The sequence below is a fragment of the Idiotropiscis lumnitzeri genome, chromosome 12 (assembly GCF_059441095.1).
Source record: "Idiotropiscis lumnitzeri isolate Australia: NSW breed Sydney's pygmy pipehorse chromosome 12, RoL_Ilum_1.0, whole genome shotgun sequence".
In the NCBI taxonomy this organism is placed as follows: Eukaryota; Metazoa; Chordata; class Actinopteri; order Syngnathiformes; family Syngnathidae; genus Idiotropiscis; species Idiotropiscis lumnitzeri.
In genome coordinates, this window is record NC_142402.1 from 9,868,325 (window position 1) to 9,889,838 (window position 21,514).

General features: G+C 41.3%; 2 protein-coding genes across 2 annotated transcripts; one reads left to right on the top strand and one right to left on the bottom strand.

Moving 5' to 3' along the window:
* Positions 1-446: 446 nt before the first annotated feature.
* gfi1aa (growth factor independent 1A transcription repressor a) lies at positions 447-6,615 on the bottom strand. The gene is made up of 6 exons (XM_088311136.1): positions 6,439-6,615; positions 6,148-6,324; positions 4,213-4,583; positions 3,540-3,677; positions 3,109-3,274; positions 447-779 (listed from the first exon to the last, which is right to left on the bottom strand). The coding sequence occupies exons 1-6, from the start codon at positions 6,548-6,550 to the stop codon at positions 601-603; spliced, it is 1,143 nt and encodes a 380-aa protein (XP_088167262.1). The 5' UTR covers positions 6,551-6,615; the 3' UTR covers positions 447-600.
* Positions 6,616-14,569: 7,954 nt separating this feature from the next.
* On the top strand, positions 14,570-17,896 carry rpl5a (ribosomal protein L5a). Its single transcript, XM_088310689.1, has 8 exons — positions 14,570-14,716; positions 15,011-15,080; positions 15,480-15,595; positions 15,670-15,804; positions 15,933-16,135; positions 16,896-17,073; positions 17,501-17,592; positions 17,734-17,896. The coding sequence occupies exons 1-8, from the start codon at positions 14,714-14,716 to the stop codon at positions 17,834-17,836; spliced, it is 900 nt and encodes a 299-aa protein (XP_088166815.1). The 5' UTR covers positions 14,570-14,713; the 3' UTR covers positions 17,837-17,896.
* Positions 17,897-21,514: the final 3,618 nt, after the last annotated feature.

Sequence of the window (21,514 nt, forward strand, 5' to 3'; positions counted from 1 at the left end):
TTAACAGTAATTGTAAGACTAACATCCAGTATTCAAAACCAAATGTTATTTTCTCTCCTTTTTTCTGTGATGAATTAATTTTGAATCATTTGTATCAACAATTGATGGGACAAAGTCACAAAAAAAGCAACATTGATATTCCGTTACGATGTGATAAAATTATTTAGGTTTCCATATAATGTTCCATTTGAAGATTAAAATGACAAAACTTGGACCGGGGCTTCTGACTGTTTCGGCTGCTTTAGAGTGCCTCGTTGTTGGCTATGAGTGCGCAAAACAACAATGTGGAACTACGACAAGTTGATGGTTTTGTGTACTTCCGCATTAAAGGGTTAGCAGAGCAAAATGGATTCTAATCTATGTGTTGGAAAAAAAAAACACAATCCATAAATTTAAAATCAATTGTTTTTACAGATAATTTATTGAGGGATACAAGCAAATACATGAACATAATGAGAATAATAGCATCCAGTGCAGTCTTGCCAGGCTTAATAATAATAATAATAAATAGTCCACAACACAATTGTGTTTATATGCGTCTGTCTCGCAAAACAGCATGGGGAAAAAAAAAAGTGAAAATGGGTCTTGAAATAAAAGCGTTTATTTCAGTCCGTGCTGGGTCTCCTTGTGCCTCCTCAGGTCCACTTTCCTCTGGAAGCCTTTCCCGCAAAGGTCGCAAGCGAAGGGCTTGAATCCCGTGTGTTTCCGGCTGTGCGTGATCAGGTTGGAGCTCTGGCTGAAGGCCTTGCCGCACACTTGGCACTTGTGCGGTTTCTCGCCTGTGAGGAAAAGGAAGCGCGTCATATTGTGCACTTGCGGGGCTTTTAGCATTTATTCTATGACAATTACGTTACGGCCCATATTCTAGTTAGCACTTTGTCCTTACTAATAAAAAAAACAATCAGCACACGAGTAGAACTATTGTGTTTTCTGAGTAACCCTTCTATTACTTTATGACATTTCTGTGCATGAGTAGGACAATTTTAGCATACTAGTAGGACAACTGCATGCTACCAGTGAGACTAAACGACTAGCAGGCATTGTGGTGCTACTAGATGGGTTCATAAGGCTGCATGAAACATGCTTCCTACTTACGAGTGTTACTAGCGCTGCAGCTGCACAGTAGTTTACGTGGAAGATTTAATTGTGTAATAGTAGGTAAAAAATGACACAAGTTGTGGGAAAAATGTCACTTGTAATCATTGTTCTATTAATGCAGCCTAGTCGCATTACTAGTGCACTGAATTGTCTAATAGTGTGGACAAAGTGCAGACTAGTACATGGACAGATTTCAAATGACAAAAATTAAAATTTTGCTGTGCTTGCAGTACTCGTTGACAACTGTGTGGTACTTATACTACTAAGGAAACGCTAACTAATAGAATTTTGTAATGACTTGTCAGTGGTTGCACATATTTGTCTACAAGTGCTATCAAGCAATAAATGGTCAAATGGCTTTCCATGAAGCCGTTTGAACATTTATTGTATAGCCATGATATTTCAGATGGTTTACACACATGCATGCTTTGTCCTCACTAATGAGACAATTCAGTGCACAGGTAGAACAACTTTCTGGCTAGCAAAATCCCCCCCTCCCCATTTTGCCTTCCCCTGACATCACAGGACAACTTTGGCATACTTGCAGGATATGCTACAAGAGAGGCAATAGTGTGCACTAGTTTAGAACCGTGTATTACTAACTAGGGCTGGGTGATAAACCGAAAATTTACCGTTACCGAAATGTATTACTATGACCGAAATCATTTTGCCCACGTCGGTAAATTCGATGTTTAAAAAAAAAAGAAAAGCCTTTTCTGTCTGCGGCAATGTTCATGCCCCTTTAAGACCGCTACAGCGCCTCTAGTCACGTGACTCCACCCGCCTGATCGAGAAAGAAAACAGACGTCGCTGTCGTAGCTGGCGATTGAAATCCAGAAGCTTTTTCACCACCCACAACACAACCATGCTGTGCTGAAAGTTCGAAGTGAGAAGCAAGGTTCGACAAGTGACAACAGCCCATTAACGGAGGCGACACCAAACGAGAGAACATCTCGGAGGTGGACGCGATAGCCTAGCACATAGCTAAAGATAAAGCTCCTCTCGATCCAGTGGAGCGCACAGGATTTAAACGCTTCATGAAAGCCGTATTTCCCGATATGGACTACATCGGGCCGGGAGCTTTGACATGTCAAGCATTTTGCATCCACATCCGACTTGTGGTCGGGTCGCAACATGGATCCCTGATTGAGCCTGACTGTGCATTACGTAGATGACGAGTGGCGGCTGCGCACCAGAGTACTCGAGACGGCACATTTTCCCCGATGATGCACACTTGTTTATTTGGCTTGCATTGACATTATCTTTCATTTTATTTAGCATTCTTTGGTTTGCCATTATTTACATCATGACAGCATCTTGGTGCAATCTATTTGCAGAAAAAGATTTTGCAAGAGGTACCCTTTTTCTTTGTGACCATTGTTCAAGTCATGCAAAGCAAGCTATTTGGAATGTTTATACAAATGATTTTTGTACTTTTATTTTTCATTGAAAGTAATGTGTACCAGTTGGTCAATAAAAAAAAAACAGTCAATATGCATTTCCTGCATTTATTTTGATTTTAGTCCACGGGGGGAATTTATCGTTATCGAGGTAAAATTGCTCAATATGGATTTGAGGTCACATTGCCCAGCCCTATTACTTACATTATTTATTAAAGTGCCAGATATTAATGACTAGAATTTTATAATCACTAGGAGTACTAGTAGCACAAAATTGTCTACGAATGCTAACAAGCAGATTGAATAAATTCCCGAATGGGTTTCCCTACTGGTTGCACAGGATACTAGTGAGGCAAAACTTACTCATTGACAATTGTGAGCTACTAGTATAGTAGTGCCATTATAAAATTCTACTAGTTAATAAATAGTGCCCGACTAGCAGCACATCAATGTAAACTATTTCACAGTCTTGCTAGTACCATTTTATACTCGTGTGCCAAAGTTGTCCTACAAGTGAGAAGAAAGCGGATACTAGTGCAAGGCCCTTAAGGTGGATATGAAGCATGTGGAATAAATGCTCCAGGGAGGTTCCATATTGTATCTGTCTTACCGGTGTGGATGAACGTGTGCTTTTTCATGTCCGACTTCTGATGGAACCTCTTCCCGCAGTACTGGCATGGATACGGCCGCGTGTCCGAATGGATGAGAAGGTGCGTGGAGAGCGTGGACGAGCGCTTGAAGCTTTTGCCGCAGATTTTGCAGCTGAAGCTCCTCTCCTGTACACACAAAAACATCTTTTGATTTTTGCATGCGCATACATGAAAGCATCGCCTTTTGAAGAATTTGGCATCTGTAGGTACATCCCAAACTTTGAGCCGATAAAAGATTCACAGCACACCACTAAACAAAAATTTCCCCCAAAATACGCTGAATGCAAAAAGTCTACACTTTTGGTATCGTGGGCCGTGAATCCATATTTAACTGACCAATTATGTGTAATTGAATACAAACCCCTGGTAAACAAATGTATAACACACATACCTGCGAGTGGACCGCCCTGTGTTGGTCCAGGCTGACCGCGTGGCCGAAGGTTTTGCCGCAAATACCACACTCGAAGGGACGTGTCCCGCTGTGTGACCGCCTTACGTGGACCTCCAGGCCGTGGGGCGTGGAGAACACCTTTTGGCACAAATGACTGGCCATCAGAATCTCATTGGCAAAACACACTTGTTGCCATCAATTGTGATCGATACTGAAATGGTACAGACAAAAAGAACTTTGCCTTTCTAATAGCATGTCAGAGAGGTATGAATTCAACATTATTAATAATGGTTACTTTACATGACCTTTTTCTACATTATTATTATGACAAAATATGAGATCATTTTATTATGATGAACCACTGAAAAATACAACCGCAGTATTAAACATCCTGTTAAATAAATATCTCTATGACAGGAGTAGAAAGTAACAGTACAAATACTTCTTCGGTAGAATTTTCAAGTGTTTGTACTTTACTTGAGTTTATATTTTTTCTGATTTTTATTTACGAACTGATACAGTAGCTGTACTTTCTTCTCCTTAGTCAATGCACAACCACCACAATTAAAAATTCCTTCGGACTTTCAAGCACATAAAAAAAAATATATTTCTATATTTAAAAAAATAATAAAATCTATCTATCTATCTCTCAAGGCAGGTAATGTAACGTTACCTTGTAACACTTGATGCACTTATAGGCTTGGTCAGGGTCCACCTGGTTGACGCACATAAACTCCTCTTCACGCTTGATGATTTCAGACCCTCGTTGTTTCTCTTTTAGGTCCCCAAACATGTTGTCAGCATTCCTCATCCCGCACATGCGTTGGATTTGGATTGGAGCCGAGCAGTCCCGGTAGCATCGTTTGGTCCGAGGCTCGGCGCGGCCCTGCTGCAGGTCCAGTTGGTGCAGGTGTCGGTGGTACGGAGCCGGGACCGCGTGCCGCAGGTCTGATGTCGGGTAAGAGGACCAGGGGTAAGCGGGGAAGAGGGACATGCTGAAGTGCTGGCCGTCCTCTACGGTAGGTGTGGAGCATTCCTCTGAATCTGGAATGTGAGCAGAGTGGTACCTTGACATTTCAAGTTTTTCACAATACAAGCCATCGTTCAGACTATTTTTTTTTTTCAGCAAAAACAACGAATATTATTAGTGTTTGTGTCTTCATGGCTGTAATATACTGGCCTCCTTGACCAAGTTGCACACATGAGAAGGAGCAACAAATTAATCATGATGCACCAAGTATTTAATTCTTGATGTATTTTTATGCTTTTATGAAGTACGATTATATAGAGTGATATTTTCCTAATTGAAAAGCACATTCCAATTTTGGGGAGAGGCTGGAACAGATTTATATCTTTCCTTTAATTCCAATGGAGAAATGATGATTTGACAAATGTTTTGAGTTACCCCTCAAAATTGCTTTGTTCTCTTCTTCTTTACACTTGCAATAGCTAAGATAAGTTTTAAATCAGTTAAATTTATATGACTTTGTTAATGTCTTTCTTGTAATTATTAAAACATTTTGTTTTAGCACTGATATCTTTGAAATAGTTCCGAAGTTGTGTCTCTCAAAATACACGCTACCCTGGCTGTTACTAAAACCTTGTTAGCCATCAAGAAGGAAGAAAAGAAAAAAAAATATGACTCAACAGAAATGGCATCATCATGTTGATTGCACTGACCATCTCTTCTATTTTCATATTCTTTTCAAGTTTTGAGCCATAAGGGAGTGTATGATTCAAACTAATGCAATCATGTTCCACATATTTTCAAGAAAAGATTTATTAATATCGAAGCTATTGCCTAAATCGTCCCCCAATTATTTAAATTAGATAATCTTTTACAATCTTTGGAACTAAAAGCCAACTGTTACATGTTGACTCTTTATATGTTTTTAAATATAATATAACACATGTAGATGTATTATGTGAATGTCAAAGTATGTCTAATTATTTTTTTTTATACAATTGACCAAAATTATTGTAAATTTACAAAGGCATCTACAAATTTAATTTTTATACTTAACATGTTTATATCATAGCACAAAATATACTCACTCTTTCATGGCCATTACACATAGGCATATATTTCCTTTCAATGGAGGTGTTTTTTGACATGGATGATACTCTCATGAGTTAAATGGTAATTTAAGAAAAAAAGTAGTCATCATATTAAACATTAGTGTAACAAAAAATATAATAGCCTATTATATTTCGTACTACATGTAAGATGATTCAGTGGCATAAAAGATAACAGTCTAACCCCCCAAAAATTTAGCATAGCAGCTATAGTTCAAGTAAAAGTAAAAATGACATTAAAAGTAACATAAATATTTTTGGGGGAATGTCTTTGTATAATTATGATTTGATTTTTTTCCTGTTGATTTCTGTGTTATTTACGTGGTGTTTTATGCAAACAAATACATTTCCATGTGTTGGTCCGATTTCTTTTATATAAACAGCAAGTTTTTAACGGTTGGCATTCATCTACTTTGTCAAAAGTTAATCAAAGTTTTCATAAACTACGGTAATTATGGTAATTACGTTTGACTGTACGTTACGGCAACCTCAAGAAAGTTTGAAAATAAACATAAAACAAGTTGAATGAAACCTGGAGAAGAGGACGGGGACGGAGGACGCCACAAATCACAGTCCGAGGCTCGATCACTCGCTCCGAAGCTCAGCGGGGAGCTTGACGGCAGTGAACCCGGGGACAGCACCTGGGGCGCCGGGGACAACCTGAGCGTGGGCACGGCCTCCAAACTCGAGTCCACCTGACATTTTGTCTCTAAAGTTAGCGACAAAAGACACCACTTAAAAACACATATATTCATTTGAAATTGTCTTTAAGAATTCTGTTCATTCGGTCCATGAATTCCGTGCGTAATTACGCATGACCAACCTGCGCTTATGTGAGCCAGAAGCGTATCCAGGCCGATGTAGACGTCATCCAGGCATCGGTGTTGGTGGTAACTGTGGGCCCGCTTACTCTTCACTAGGAAAGACCTCGGCATGTTGCTTATAGTGAGTCAACTCTACTTGTCACTGCCTCTCACTGGACTGGAGCGCTTCTTGGGTCTTGAGTCACTTGGTTGCGATTTTTCTTCTCCGTTTTTTGACTATTACGCATGCGCAGAGAGACCGCAGTGTTTGCCAGGTGTTGCGTGGCAGGTGGCCAAATCCACCCCTCCCAAAACGCATGCACAGATACATTTAGCCTACTCACGGTCGACTAAATCAAAATCATTTGAGACACACACTCAGAGCCAAAACACTAAGGACAGTACATTATGTACATACTGAGCATTAATAGCTAAATTTATTTTTATGTTTGCATTATGCTTTGCTGGGGCTGTTTTTTTTCTATTTTATTTTCAAACCAATTTGTGTTTGTTGTGAAATGCACATCGTGGTCAAAACATTAGGTACATGTGCAAAAACAGATCATGTAAGAGCTGCGTCAAAAACAATGTGTTTATATTCGTATTATAAATATATGCAACGGAGTAAAATATATAAATTGTTAAATTATGGCGGAAGTGACGCAACGGCACACAGTGTGGCACCTGCACCCCGCTTGGCGTCAGTTAAAACTACGAGGATTGCAGAGTGATTATCTAGAGCTGTTTGCGACTTCACTCTTGCTCTTGTCACATTGTGTTGCAGAATTAAATGAAAGAAACTATTCTAAAATCCACCTGAGTGTCCGTGGTGTGTCGGAGCGACAGCGACGTGGTGCTGCATATCGCCACACAAGGAGTGGTCCGTCACATATATACTATTGTTCTAAATTTTGGGGTCACTTAAAATGTGTTTATTTGTTTTTCACTGTTGTTGTTGCTGTTTTTCTGATGAATTTACTGTCATCTTCATTTCTTTTTTTTTTTTTAAAGAATTGTAAGTGACCCAAACGTTTTGAGTGCTAATACAGAGATATTAACATTATAAATTAAAGCAACTTGCCATTTTGTTTTTTTAACTTAAACTGGTTAAATTAATTTTTACAATGTTGAATTATTTTGGGGCAACTGGTTTCCTCAAACTGTTTCCGTAAATTCAACTACCAGGTTGACATTTCATATGCACTCATGATTTTTCTGGTGTATATTTATTAGTGTGGTCATTGTTTGCAGTAATGTACAACTGAACTGCGTTGAATTGGTATCTGAGTATAAAAAGACAAACCCCATTTTTTTTTTTTACTTGAATGATTTTTTTTCTAAATTCATCATGTTGTGAAATGCTTCATATCCACATCAGGCATGCACTGAGATCTTTAGGGTTGTATAAAAGCCAAAAGGTGTTTGTAATATTTGGAGTCACTTACAATGTAAAACCTAATAAGTCGATTTCAATTACAAAAAAAATATATGTGCAAGCGATGCGTCAAAAAAGTAAGTGCGGCTTCAAAAAGTTATTCAAATCTGGTTTTCACAGGACTCTTTTTCTCAGGCAATGAGTTTGCACATTTTTGGGTAAGTGAAGTGAACTTATTAGGTTTTACAAAGATTATGGAAATGACCTCTTCTTTTAAAAGAAAAACACATATTTTTCATTTTACTTTAACTATAATAGCACAAATTTTAGTTTTGCCACTACTTTGCCCGCAATCCCATTGAAAGAAATGAAAGCCCCCATGACGCTAAGACAAATGGAGAGTAACTGACATGAATACAATCAGACCTAAAATGATCTTGTGGATGACCCAAGCAGGTTGATACATAAAGAGACCTTTTTGTTTGGCCGCTTGTAAGCCGATCCTGTTAACGAGCCGGCCGGCAGCCTTGCACAACAGCCTGCTGGTGGAGACTTGAGGTGTAACTTTACAGTTGCTCTGCTTCAGCTTACCGCCACTGACTTCAGCCTGATTGTTTTACACCATTAAAGTCCCCTACCTGCATGCACTCAATTAGCCCACGATGGCTGGGGGGGGGGGCGGACTTTGCCGACTGGAATCAAACACAAATATGGTACTGCGACAGGGCATCTGTTAGGAAATCTGTCAGTTTCAAATCCTATCAGAGATTTGGGCTGTATAGCCAAGGTCAAAGTGGTGTGGATTTGTGTTCCGTGTGGGAACTGAGGTTGTTTGATGCAGGTGAAGCGAGTGTGATATAGGCACCGCACGTTAGAGCACATGGGCCCGTACTCACAGTGCACCGATACTGGAGCCGACACACAGACATGCAAACACACCAACAATCCTCATCTGTGTACACACCAATGTTGCCAACTTGTTTTTAGGGGGATGTTGCTGGATGGATTTGTTGCTAAAAAGTTGCTAAATTACATTGACGTTTGATGATGTCATTTGAAGCCAATCGTCTCAGAATTTCAGGGGGAAAAAATTACAATAATCCCTTGATTCATGAGTTTAATTCATTCCGTGACCATGTTTGTAACTCGATACATCAAAAAGAATTTTCCAAATTAAAATCGATAGAAATGAAAGAAGTTGGGCATTTCAGATAAATATTTAAATTTTTGCTGTTGTGAAAATTGGCTTTCCTGCATCTGTATTCTCCTCCAATGTAAACATATGAGGAAAAACTACTCTGCAAATTGTTTTGGTGCAAAGAATTTGCTTGCTTTGTTGTGCTAAACCAATATTGTTGCAATAAATATCAATGATTTATATTTCAAAGTTGTTCTGACTTAAATACAATGTAAAGAATTAAATAGTTTGTGGGTCATGATAATGCAATGGGCATTGTGCTACTCCTTCTGGTGTACACGCTTGGGCCACCGAGTGGCAATATCACAGATATATATCAACATCAGTCCATCCGTTATCTGAACCGCTTGATCCTAACGTGCGTTGCAGAATGCTACACATGAATATCATAATAATACACAGAATAAAGCAATCACAACTAAACTGTAATAAGCGTTTGTGTTCAAATAAACATTTAAATATTTTTAGTTCCATGGTGCTAATTTCATTAGCCCATCTATGACGTTTTGGATTGTGCCACTAGCTTAATGCTAACACACAATTTGTGGATTAGCATTTAGCTACTTAATTTAAATGAGACAAAGTCTAAATGCTGCTTGTTGTGAAGTTGGATGCCACCATCTCTGAAATTATTAAAATGTGTTAACGTTGTTTAAATTAGCATGTTTTTAGCTGTAAATATCATTTAGACATAAAGCACTCCAGGTCATAGGCTATTCATAGCTGACCTAACATTCATGTGAGCTGAAACATATCGTCAGCCAATCGCACGAGACATTTTCTAAACAGCTATTCTCATTCACACCTATAGCAAATTTTAACTCTTCAATGGAGTTAACTCGCATGTTTTTGGAAGGCCAGAGCCCAGATTCAAACTCCAAACTATGAGACAGAAGAGCTAACCACTCTCCCACCATGCTGCTTAGTCAAAATCATCTTGTAAATATTTTATATATATTCATTAGGTTTAAACTGGTTGTTGAACTATTTTACAAGTAGTGTAAATTGCAAAAAACCTAAAGTAGTATAAAATAAACTATCACTAAACAAACAAAAAAGGTTGCGTATTCAGTCTTATAGGCTCCTAAGAGCCTTCATTGTCGCCTGAAACTGATTTTTAATAAACATACACTGGATTTATGACCCACAAGCCTGAACTGTCAAACTTCTCCCTGGTCTGAATTTTTCTTAAGTCCGTTTGTCCTGCATCTCAATGCGAACCACAAATCGCTATCTCATCCCTTCACAGGTTCCTTTGACTCCTGCAGCCTAACCGCAGAGTGACAACTCCCCTCCCCACCTCCCGCCCACCCTCACCCTCTTGTAAACCATCTCTACATGACGCTCGATTCTGATTTAAGTCCTTTTCCTGAACACACGCTGCCCCTTTGAGCGACCAGCAGTGGTGGGTTCCGCGTCAAAATGTATCTAATAACAGCACAAAAAAACTAAAGTGGTTATAGTTTCAAGTAGTTCTAGTTTTAATTATTGAGCGTATTCCTGTGCACAAGATTGCCACAAGGTTCGCTCGTCCAACAGTTTTGCTCTGCTCAACCAAATCGGGTTAGAAAATGCTGACATTATTGTGGGCCAGCAAAGATGTGAATTTTCATATCTAATTGGTTTCAGAAACCGTCCCATTGCTTGCTTCGTTTCAGTTACATGGGCTAACACTACTGCTTCTGAAGGACCTGAACAGATTAGATTGACACGGCAACACGGACGGGCTGAAATCTGATTGGATGAAAGAAAAAAAAGTCCCACATTCACCGACTGAAAGCAGAGAAATGCTACAAAATGAAGTCAATAGATTACTGAGGATTAATTCTTACTCACCATTTTTAACCACTTCACCTTTATGGTGACATGACTGCAACTCTCAGAAAGGAGCAAAGTTTGAACCCAGTGAATAAGATACTTCTTTTTGCACACAGGAGCTCCTCTGATCCTGATCCCACACCAAATCTTACTTACGGTCCTTTTATTTGCTTTTTATTACTGATTTGATTCAAGTATTTACTTGTTGGGCTTGAGTCTTGGACTGTTGTGGGAAGTAACACCTGGCGGATTTACTGTACGTACTTGAATGGGGAAAAATCCTCAGCAGTAATTTTAGTCGTTCTTTCAGGAGGATAAAGAATATATGACTGTGAGTAGTGTTATATTTTATATGGTGAACATACAAAGCATTCATTTACTTTTGTATCTCAGCGCATTTCAGATGCTAAACCTTTTCACTTTCACTTGAGTTGAATCTGTATTTGTTCCTTTACTAATCTCTGTTTTACACAAGTATCAGTTGGTCTACTTAAGTAGAGAATGTGAGTGCTTTGGCCACCTTTGCTCTGCTTAAACTAAGGTCAGATCCTTGAAAGTGTGAACAACGGAAGAAACACTCCACACCAAACTGGATGCTGGGATTTATGATTTCAAGAGTCCACAAATCAACCCCACTCATCCATCACATGATCAGCAGCTCCCCTTGTTTGCAAGTTGCCCGTTTCTGGTTGTAAATCTAAATCGCTTCGGACCTCATCCAAGAACGTTGGAGTGTGGATGTAAAGAAAGCTGCACAATACTTCCTGGTCATTGTGTGTCTCTGAGAGTGTCTTTTGGATAGGGTTGCGGGGGTATTTGGGAGGTCAGAGTTCATGCCTGTGGCTCGTTCACATGTTTATACAGGTGTTTGTTTTCTGTATTTGACATGGAAAAAGCATTAAGCAAAGGATCTGTGTCACTGTAAGATTAAAAAAAAAAGTGAATGCAAAATTTCAAGGCAACAAAAAAGATGCAGTTCAACTAAATGCTTTATGTTTCGTTTTTATGAACGTCGGCTTTCCTGAAGTTCAATACAAAGAAATACAAAGAATTTACAGAACTGTTATCCGTTGTGTTCAACTCCGATTTGGAATTATAATTCAAACTAGACCAGCAAATTATTTTGGAACAAACAAATGGTTTGCTTTGTTCGGTTCCCATAAATGTCCAAAATGTATATTTTAAAGTCTCTCCAATTTAACTGGTTAGTTTTGTTTCTTTTCTACCGTGAAAAAAGTCATTCTTAAGTTAGTCCTAGAATTTCTTAAAATGTTTCTAGAAATGGTGGTTGCAAGTGTGCACAACGGGAACGTGGCTGTGATCAGAATTATCCAATCAAATTCATGTTAAATGGGAGTCAGATGACGCCTGCCGTCATTTACTTGGATTAACCGTTATTTAACTAAATGAATCAAATTCAGATGTTCTAGTAGGCTTTTCTTGACTTTATTTTTGCTTTCTAACAGAAGCTTGAAGGATTTTACTAACACCGACTGCCATGTACTCTTCCTAATTCCTTCAACCTTCAAGGGCCTCATGTGTTCTTTTGATGTTGGGCGACCTTTTGAAAATGTGGTCAAACAAGTTCAATCTTGGTGTCACTGGACCATCGTAACTGCTCCCAAACATAAGCCATACACATAGAATTACATGACACAACACGATTGTACATTGCTTTCATTCTGGTGGGACTGAAATAAATGAATAAAATTGCTCCAAAAAAAATATAAAAAATGTTTTCACATTTTCACACCAGAAAAACAAAAACAAAGACAGTTCGTGGTCTTAAGGCCCAATGTGAACATTTAGAATCCTAACGGGAACAGAGACTCAGCATCGTTTACTGTGGAACTGCAGAACCGTCTGTCAGTCACATGACTATACATGTGCTTTCTCCTCATTGTGAAATCAGTTCTGCAGAAACCAAACTTATATATGTATGAGAAAAGCGGCTAGCAAGAGTGACTTTGACTTTTCTTATCGCTCTATGAGAGCGCCAGAGAGTGACACTGAGATATTTTATCTGACTGGAACTGTAAAGCAGAAGATTTTGGTTCTGCTTTTTAGTCGTGTTTTTATCAATTCGCTGTTCAGAATTCATCATCTGATTAAGGAAAGATTTTTGCACAACGCAGAGGTTGGCTCGAAAGAAATATCAGAGTCAGCCAGTTCGACCCTCAAACGTCTCTAGTGGGTTCAAACTACTGGCCTCTTAACTGGAAAATGTAAGAGAGAGCATATAAATTCGATTCTGGCTTCCTTCCACTGACCACCCGTGTATTTTAGATTTGATTTCAGATTTTGCTGGGCGTTTTTAAATCTCTAAATGGCCTACTGAAATAAAAACAGAAGCTCAGAAGGGAATAGGGCCTTTTCTGTCGCCAATCCCAAACTATGGAATTACCTCACAATGTATATTACACATCTTCACCTGTCCATTAATATTAAGACCAGTCCCTCCAACAAAATGAAGACCTGTGATATCATTAAACTATATACATTTTTTTTCATGTTTTACTTTTCAACACACTTTAATGGCACTTAAGCACAAAAATGTTTGTCGCAAGCATAAACTGTATAAAAAACTCTGTACATGTAACATCAGCGTTCAAGCATATGGCCTTAAAGAGGAAGGGATTGGCAGGTCTGCATTTGACATTGGGGAGTTTTCATGTGAGTGTCTGGGTGTGAGCTGTGGCTGACGGCAGTTAACTGAGTTTTCCCAGCATTCAATAAACAGCTGAAAAGTGTATCAGAAACTGTGGCTCTCCACGTGTAAGGGCTACATTGTACTCACACATTAAAACAATGGCTTTCCTATATTAAATGAAGTGCAACATTTGTGCAGGAACGTATGCACGGGACCATAGCAATCGTGACTTTGATGGGTGTTTGTTTGTCTAGGAATAGGTGGATCCACAGTGTCAGCCATGTCACATTTCCTCTTTCTGTTGCTCATGTTGTTCACTTTAAACCACCCCTGCTAAACTTTAGCTACTTGCTTACTCCTTTTGTATTAGTCACATTGGCAGAATAAATCACTAAAGTAGACAACTCTGATTGAATACTGAGGTTTAGGCTTTACATGTTGCCTTTATTGCAGTGGCAGAGAATTACACGTTATTTTGGATTCCTGGTTTAGATAAACATGTGCAAAATGGTTTTATTTAGCTGTGTTTGCAAAAGTACACTCAGGACGTTTTATCAAACATAAAAGCCGATACTAAGCAGGCCATCCTAGCAAAATCTAATGTACACATTTTTTCTGACGGTTAAATGACTCAAGAAATAACGTCATTACTTCTCAAACGTAGAGTCAAACGCAATAAAATACAATTCCTAGACAATGGTACTTCTTTATGATACTTTTTAGTAAATGTGAATTTTCTTAAGGTTATTTGATGTACCTTATTTGTATCTTGTTGTTTATTGTGAGTCTTGTTTATCTTTCTGTACCTCGTGTCTGTCAAATAAAACTGATTGTTTGCCTACTTGTCCTTACTTTTGATTGGTGGTGGGCTGTAATGTTAAATAAATAGGCGCGTTGGCAGAATAACCCAGGTGAAACAGTAGCGATCAAATCATAATAATTATTTACATTGTAAATGTTTATTTCTATTATTGCATTATTTATCTTAGGGTTTTATTTGTCACGACTCTGAAGTTGGTAACAAAAATATATGCGATATGGATGTTTTTTCGTGTAGAGAGGATTAAAAAACAAATCTGAGGACAATCAGTGAGTGAGTACTGTATGTTTGTATTCTGCTGCCCTCTGTTGGTTTGTCATGTCGCCTCCAATGCTCCAGGGGGCGCTCATGAACCGAAGCCATAAATTTCCGCGAGATACTCCAAAATAGTATCGTTGAATCGGGGAAGAAAGAGTGAAAAAAAACCCTCTAAAATGGTGAGTAAACGGTCATAATTTCAAAAGTTTTCGTCCTTTGTGTATGTATACGTGTAGTTTTTGATGTTCGATGAGGATTTGCTATGATTTGGTGGTCAGATGGCGTCTGATAAATACTGGGTGTTCAGTTCCAGCGTGGCGCTTTTCCTGGCTGACCAAACTCAAGATGACCTAATAAAATCTTCGCAAAACCATGTTTGCATGCAAGTGTAAACTCTCCAATGTGTATACAATATGTTTGAGTCCGTAAGCGTTTTGGGGTTTCCTAGCAGTCAACACTTCGTTTTTTTTCAGGGGTTCGTGAAAGTAGTGAAGAACAAGGCTTACTTCAGGAGATACGAAGTCAAATTCAGGCGACGAAGAGGTATAAATTAATGTCGTGCGTTTGCTTACTAATTTAAAGTGCGGTTTCATTGACACTTTAATACCAAATCACATCGAACACCTCGAAGCCTGAAGTGGCAAATATAATTAAGATGCAGTAACTGATACAGAAATTAACACATAAGAAAAAAATGCTACGCTATTAGTTTTAAGAAAAAAAAATAAAAAACTTCTTTCAAGGCTAATCCTAACTTTATGTATGTATACTGAAAAAAAATATCCCGTCAAAATTGTCTACATTTGAACAACCTAGTCGTGTACATTGACATTAACAGTTTAAAAAAAACAAATAATTAAAAAATAAACTCGACAATGGCATGTCCTCTAATACACTCCAACTGTATTTGCCTTGTGTGAGAGTAACCATTTTGTGTTCCAGAGGGCAAAACGGACTACTATGCCCGCAAACGCCTCGTTATCCAGGACAAGAATAAGTACAACACACCCAAGTACCGGCTGATCGTCCGCTTGTCCAACAGGGATATCTGCTGTCAGGTCAGCTGTGGGAAGATGTGAGGTGTGTCTCATGTACTCTGATGACTCCTTTTAATCATTATGTCTCTTAACAGATTGCCTATGCAAAGATCGAAGGAGACCACATTGTGTCTGCCGCTTACTCCCACGAGCTCCCCAAATACGGCATTAATGTTGGTCTCTCAAACTATGCCGCCGCCTACTGCACTGGACTGCTGCTTGCCCGCCGGGTATGGTCCTTGCTATTGTATCATTTCATGCTCATTTTACATTGCTCTTAAAAAAAAACAATGAATATGATGCAGTTTGGAGCCCAGTCTGAGAAGAACTGTTCTAACGAGTGTTTTCTTTCCCCTAGCTGTTGCACAAGTTCGGCATGGATCAGGTGTACGAGGGTCAAGTGGAGGTGACGGGCGACGATTTCAACGTGGAGAGCGTGGACGGACAGCCAGGGGCCTTCACCTGCTACCTGGACGCAGGGCTGACCAGAACCACCACGGGGAATAAAGTTTTCGGAGCGCTGAAAGGAGCAGCCGACGGAGGCCTGGCCATTCCTCACAGGTCAGTTGTAGACAATTTCCAATTGAAAGACTCTTTAGGTGGTAACTTTTGTGTGGACTGATTGGTCCAATTTGTGTGAGGTGGTTCTCTGCATCTTGATGATGATCCCAAGCACGCTGAGCAAAACGTAGTTGGTCCTTCGTTTGCATTGGCTGATGTTTATTGTCCTTTCAAGACGGGGCTGAGAGAAGCAACAGAACCAGCCGACTTGATTTGAAAATCGATGTTTTACGACTGAAAAAAAGTCACAAAAAGGGAATCTACTGGAATAAGATTCTTTTCTCAAATTAATGTTTTAATAACGTTGGGATAGAAAAAAACATGCATCTGGCAACAATGTTTTCTTTTCAATGACATTTAAGAAATTCAGTGCCATCAAAGTCTTGATTTCCTCCAGACAAGACAAAGGTGGCTTCAATGAGAAAGGGACTTTTTTTTTTTCCGAGCAGCAGCAGTTGGTGGGAAGAAAAATTATCTTTTAACATCAAATTTAATTGTTCTGCCTCTCACTATATGTCTCTGACATACGGTGTCGATGAACAAGGATACTTTGTAGCAAATAAGTTTCCGACTAAATTATTGAAATTGGATCATGGATCATTAATAATCCACAATCGCTGATTTAGTATGAAAATACGAACCACAAATCGTTTCTTTGCTCATGGCAATGTGGTTGCAAATCCGTGATCCATTCAATTTGTGTGACATAATCATTGGCTGTGAATAAGCTACTGAAGTCTTGTCTGCTTGTTGTTTCCAGCCTGAGACGCTTCCCTGGTTACGACGCGGAGAGCAAAGAGTTTAACGCCGAGGTGCATCGGAAGCACATCATGGGCATGAACGTGGCCAACTACATGTCTTACTTGATGGAGGAGGACGAGGACACCTTCAAGAAGCAGTTTTCACGCTCCATCAAGAATGGTGTCACACCGGACACGGTACGACCAAGGCGAAACTTTCGCTTTTGTGGCCTGTCCACTCAAACCGCAACTAGGCAAGCTTCACTGAATTATCTTAATTCATCTAAGTAAAAAAGAAATAAAATAATTGATAAATTGAATGTCCTTCTTGACCACATTGCATTTTGATAGATATCAATAAGCACCTAATTATAAAACATAATGGCCGCAATTTAAGAAGCTTGCTTTTTTTTTTTTTTCCCCTCTCATTATAAGCGAACTGTGGTTTGCTTGCTTCTCTGTGATGATCCAAAACTTGCTGAGCAAAACGTAGTTGGTCCTTCGTTAGCACCCGGTGATGTTTACTGTCCTTTCAAGACGGGTCTGAGAGAAGCACAATACTGCACTTTAGTTCAACCACACACTAATGTAATGACAGTAACATTTTTTTCAAAACACTTTTCAGGTAGAGGAAATGTACAAAAAAGCACACGCCGCCATCAGAGCCAACCCCGTTCATGAAAAGAAACCTAAGAAAGAGGTCAAAAACAAGAAAAGGTAGGGTTTTTTTTGTTAGTTTTATTTCCCTTCAAATCAAGTGACAAAACTGCATGCCTCACACAAAACAAGCTTGTGACGTTGGAGCCAAATCCAACTATCGAATGTTAATGGTGCAGCTCTTTACTCTTCTTTGGGCAGATGGAACCGCGCCAAAATGTCGCTGGCACAAAGGAAGGACCGCGTCGCCCAGAAAAAGGCCAGCTTCTTACGAGCGCAAGAGCGAGAGGCCGGGGACGGTTAGCGCCCCCGGCCCGGCGCATCAGCGCTCAACACAAACAAATAAATGTATTCCAAAATCGAATTCAGTGTTTGTCATTTGATAATTTGTGTTATAATTATTTGGGCTCAATAAGTCATTAGTGCAGGGGATGGCATACTTGATTTAGTGTTTCACATTTGGTGCCATGATATACGTAGTGTGTACACGGTTTTCAGGTGAAAAAAACCCACTATAACCTTCATTAGTGAACTGAATTTGACTTGTAAATCTTCGAGTTTTTTTTTTTTTTTTCAAAAACTTGGATGGCAAAGTTCACAACAGTCCTTCAGTAAGTAAGCAAGTGTCGTAGTTATTAGTCACGCCGGTTCCGGCGCCGCGCGAGTGGCTGCCTGTTTACAGCAGCGTGGCTCACTATTGAGCCTTTTTCGTGTGTTTTTTCCCTTTACCCTTTTTTATTTTATTTTTACCTCACCTCAGCAATGGACATCCAACTTGCGGTGGTTTTACTACTGTTGGGGGCTGTTTTTTGCGCGATCGTGTCCGGAGACGAAACTCGGAGCTACGGATCGATCGTGTACACAAGAGATCAGCTGTTAGCACTCCGTGCTAACCCCGCGTGGGCTCCCGGAGCGAGACCCGATATTCCCCGCGAGCTGAGGAGGAAGAGACGGGGATGTCGTGCGGGGGCTAAACGCCAGGCAAGGAGGAGACGTTATCACCCCGTCCTCCCGTCCGTTATTATGGGGAATGTTCGATCCCTCCCCAACAAAATGGACGAGCTAACAGCGCTAACCCGGCACGAGAGGATTGTCCGGGAGGCTAGCTTGCTGGTGTTCACGGAGTCGTGGCTAACAGAGCTAACGCCGGACGCCGTCGTGGAATTGGACGGCTTCCAAATACTACGCGCGGACAGGACACTGGAGAGCGGTAAGAGAAAAGGGGGAGGGCTGGCTGTGTTTGTTAATGATAGATGGTGTAACCCTGGGCATATAACTGTTAAGGATCAACTTTGCAGTCGGGACATTGAGATGATAGCTGTTAGCATGCGTCCGGTCTATTTACCGCGAGAGTTCAGTCATGTGATCGCGGTGGCAGCGTACGTGCCTCCCTCTGCTAACGGTGAGACAGCCTGTGATGTACTGAATGCAGCTGTGAGCAGGCTACAAACACAGCACCCAAATGCCTTGTTCCTTATCTCTGGTGACTTCAATCATGCTTCTCCTTCCTCCTCTCTGCCTTCATTCACACAATATGTAACATGCCAAACCAGAGACAATAAAATATTGGACCTCTTCTATGCCAACACCAAGGAGGCGTACACGTCACTGCCCCTCCCCCCGCTGGGCAAAGCTGACCACAACTTGGTTGCTCTCCTGCCTGTGTACAAACCTCTCGTCCGCAGGCAGCCAGCTGTGACACGCACAGTTCAGCGATGGTCCGGAGAAGCCGAGGAGGCCTTGAAGGACTGTTTCAACACAACTGTGTGGGAGGTATTCAGCGAAGCTCACGGTGAGGACATTAATGGTCTAACAGACACAGTTACAGACTATATTAACTTCTGCATGGAGAACACCATTCCCACCAGGACTGTAAGATGTTTCTCCAACAACAAACCCTGGATCACACCGGACATTAAAGCTCTCCTGAAGGAGAAAAAGAGGGCTTTTGTGTCAGGCGACAAGGACGAGCTGAAGAGAGTGCAGCGTCAGCTGAGAAGGAGGATCCGAGAGGGGAAAAAGTCCTACAGGATGCGGATGGAAGAACAACTGCAGCGGAACAAGGCCAGGGATGTCTGGAGGGGCCTGAAGACCATCTCAGGCCACGGACAAGCAGGTAAGACCCAGAAGGGGGGGGGGCTTCAGTGGGCAAATGAGTTGAACCTATTTTTCAATAGGTTTGATCAAATGTCTGACCCCGCTCAGGCTTCCCTGACGCAGCCCCCACCCACCCCTCCTGCCACTGCGAACAAGACCCTCTCTCCCCCTCTCTCGCCCCTCTCTCTCTCCACAGGCTCCAGTTCCCAGCCTTATCAGACAACCACCACTTCCTCCTGCTCAGCCTTGTTCCTCACAACATCTCAGGTGAAGAACCAGCTGAGGAAGATGAAGGCGAGGAAGGCGGCAGGCCCAGATGGGATCAGCTCCCAGCTCCTCAAATCCTGCGCAGACCAGCTGTGTGGAATCGTCCAGCACATGTTCAACCTGAGCTTGAAGCTGGGCAGAGTCCCCCAGCTGTGGAAAACATCCTGCCTGGTTCCGGTTCCAAAGACACCCCATCCGAAGGAGCTCAACAACTTCAGACCAGTGGCGCTGACGTCTCATCTGATGAAGACCCTGGAGAGACTGGTCCTCGTCCATCTGCGCCCCCTGGTCAGCTCCTCAATGGACCCACTCCAGTTTGCATACCAGCCTGGCATCAGTGTGGATGATGCCATCATCTACCTGCTCCACACTTCACTCTTCCACCTGGAGAAGGCGGGGGGCACGGTGAGGATCATGTTCTTTGATTTCTCAAGTGCTTTCAACACCATCCAGCCCGCCTTATTGGGAGACAAGCTGGAGCAGGCGGGAGTGGCCCACCACCTCATCACATGGATTCACAACTACCTCACAAACCGGCCACAGTACGTGAGAACACAGGACTGTGTGTCTGACGTGCTCCTCTGCAGCACGGGAGCGCCGCAGGGAACTGTGCTGGCTCCCTTCCTGTTCACCCTCTACACCTCGGACTACAAATACAATTCCACAACCTGTCACCTGCAGAAGTTCTCTGATGACTCTGCGATTGTCGGCCTCATCACTGACGATGACGATCGGGAGTACAGAGGGGTTACGCAGGGGTTCGTGGACTGGTGTCAGCAGAACCGCCTCCAAATCAACGCTGGGAAATCCAAAGAGCTGGTGGTGGATTTCCGCAAGCGTCGGCACTCTCCACCTGCACCAGTGAATATCCAGGGAACAGACGTTGAGAGGGTCTCAACTTACAAGTACCTGGGTGTTCATCTGAACAATAAACTGGACTGGAGCGACAACACAGACGCTCTCTATAGGAAGGGTCAGAGCAGACTCTTCCTACTCAGGAGGCTGAGGTCCTTTGGCGTTCGGGGAACACTCCTCAGGAACTTCTATGACTCGGTGGTTTCATCAGTCATCTTCTATGGAGTGGTCTCCTGGGCAGGAGGCATCTCGGGCCGAGACAAAAAGAGACTGGACAAACTGGTGAGGAGGGCCAGCTCTGTCCTGGGCTGCTCCCTGGACTCTGTGGACTCAGTGGGGGGCAGAAGGATGACGGCAAAACTGTCATCAATGCTGGACAAACCAGCCCACCCATTCAATGACACTCTGAGAACACTCTACAGCTCCTTCAGTGACAGACTTTTACACCCTCGCTGTACCAAAGAGAGATTTCGCCGCTCCTTCCTGCCGACTGCTGTCAGGCTTTTTAACAAGAACATTGGGTCAGGCCTACAAACAGGAGGGCATTAGTGCAATTGTGCAGTCCTAGAATGCAATATACACTACTACTTTACTTTCAGCCAAGGGTGTACTTAAACATCGACCAATGATGTATTTTGTTTACCATTACAGTATTCTTATTACAATACTTCTATCACTGTAGTATTTCTACCACTGCAGGATGTTCACTATTACAGTACTTTTATCATTACAGTACTTTTATAATTACGGTATTTCCTATCAT

What these genes read in the sequence shown, in the direction of transcription:
- gfi1aa (XM_088311136.1), bottom strand. Translation starts at nt 6,550, where the DNA reads ATGCCGAGGTCTTTCCTAGTGAAGAGTAAGCGGGCCCACAGTTACCAC. An exon ending in AGTGCATCAAGTGTTACAAG is followed by an intron (nt 3,678 to 4,212) that starts GTAACGTTACAT and finishes TTGTGCCAAAAG; the next exon opens with GTGTTCTCCACGCCCCACGG. An exon ending in GCACACGTTCATCCACACCG is followed by an intron (nt 780 to 3,108) that starts GTAAGACAGATA and finishes TTTTCCTCACAG; the next exon opens with GCGAGAAACCGCACAAGTGC.
- rpl5a (XM_088310689.1), top strand. An exon ending in CAAATTCAGGCGACGAAGAG is followed by an intron (nt 15,081 to 15,479) that starts GTATAAATTAAT and finishes TTTGTGTTCCAG; the next exon opens with AGGGCAAAACGGACTACTAT. An exon ending in GAGGTCAAAAACAAGAAAAG is followed by an intron (nt 17,593 to 17,733) that starts GTAGGGTTTTTT and finishes TTCTTTGGGCAG; the next exon opens with ATGGAACCGCGCCAAAATGT.